The following is a 1450-nucleotide window of genomic DNA, read 5'->3' as shown; positions in this document are numbered from 1 at the left end:
AAGAGATAAGAAAGAAAAAGATAAGAAAGAAAGAGCTAAGAAAGAAAGAGATAAGAAAGAAAGAGAGAAGGAAAGAGAGGAAAGTGAATGAGCTGTTCTTTTCTCTTTCCCCCGACACCATGCCGAAGATTCGAAGAGTACGTCAAAAGTATCATGCACCTGCTCCTCCCTATTCTCCGTCTCCTTCTTCTTCTTCCTCTCTCAGTCAGAATGACTTAACGTCTCTTGTCTCTTCTTCATCCCCTGGCTTATCTCTCCTATCTAAGGCTTCACCTGTCTCTTCTCTTTCTAGCCCTTCTCCTCAACAGACTCTTCATGGAAGTTCAGCAAACTCTTCAGGAGAGAGAAGAAGTGAGGTGGAAAGGCTGATACAGGAGGAGAAGACAAGAAAGGTAGAAGAAGCTCTAGATACTTCATTTACAGGTCTCTCCAAAGGACAGAGACGTCGGCTTGCTAAGAGAGAAGCCTGGCTACGGAAGTTCGATTTCGTTACTTATGCAGAACAAGCTCGGCAAAGAAAAGAAAGAGAAGAAAGATTTCTGAAGAAGAATGAAACAGGAGAAGGAAGTTCTCTCCTTAATCTACAGAGTGTACGTCAACAACTCGAGTGTATAGACACCTCATCAAAGCTCGCACATGGTGACGGTGCAACTGCAGGAATGAGAGGAGGAAGTGCCAAGCTTACAAGAAAAAAGATGCACAAGTTAGCAGAGAAAGAAATGAAACAATTTGAAGCTGTCTGGAAGTATCCGGCCTTTCAGAACGATCCTTTCGGTGCTCTTCGGCTTCACTTAACGAATTCCTTGAACCTTCAGAAGAATTTGGCGAAGGAAGGGAAAAGTTCGGCCCAAGAAGGAGGTAAAGGAAAAGGAAAAGGAGGAGATGCGAAAAACAAAGAAAAGAAACAAATGTAATGATGGTCGAGATATATGGTATCATCGGGTGTATATACACTGTGTTGAGACGGTGTATATACACCTACCCTTTAAGTGTATGTGGACATCCCATTGCAGTGTATATACACCTATGAATATGGTCTGTTGTCGCTCTTCCTTAGGGAAAAAAGAAGAGTCTTCTGAGGAATCCTTCTTAGATAAGACAGAGAAAGAAAAATCGAATTTCCTTTTGCTCCCGTTTCTTTCTTCTCTTTTCTCGTCTTTATTGTTGCTTCATCCATCTTCTCTTTAGAAGATTTTACCGCCTCCTATGACCCGAGTATACATTCGAGTATCTACTCGAAAGCTATATGTATCAGAGTATGTATGTATATATATATGATTGAATGTGGATGTGTCTGTATCATCTATCAGCCTTTCTATGTGTGTGTATATACAGCTCACTTATGTTGGGTGAGCGATGAAGAAGGCTGAGAGACCATTCCGATTTTTGCTCTATCGATTTCTCTAGGACAACTCTCTCGAGCTTGAAATATCTCTCTCTTTCTGTTCCT

The 1450-nt window shown here is 41.4% G+C and overlaps 1 protein-coding gene across 1 annotated transcript; it reads left to right on the top strand.

Moving 5' to 3' along the window:
- Nucleotides 1–1209, top strand: CSUI_010088 (uncharacterized protein). Its single transcript, XM_068070194.1, has one exon. The coding sequence runs from the start codon at nucleotides 120–122 to the stop codon at nucleotides 912–914; it is 795 nt and encodes a 264-aa protein (XP_067917830.1). The 5' UTR covers nucleotides 1–119; the 3' UTR covers nucleotides 915–1209.
- The last annotated feature ends 241 nt before the right edge of the window (nucleotides 1210–1450 follow it).

The sequence above is a fragment of the Cystoisospora suis genome (assembly GCF_002600585.1).
Source record: "Cystoisospora suis strain Wien I chromosome Unknown contig_6656, whole genome shotgun sequence".
Lineage (NCBI taxonomy): Eukaryota > Apicomplexa > Conoidasida > Eucoccidiorida > Sarcocystidae > Cystoisospora > Cystoisospora suis.
This window is presented reverse-complemented; position numbering and strand designations above follow the sequence as displayed.

What these genes read in the sequence shown, in the direction of transcription:
- CSUI_010088 (XM_068070194.1), top strand. Translation starts at nt 120, where the DNA reads ATGCCGAAGATTCGAAGAGTACGTCAAAAGTATCATGCACCTGCTCCT.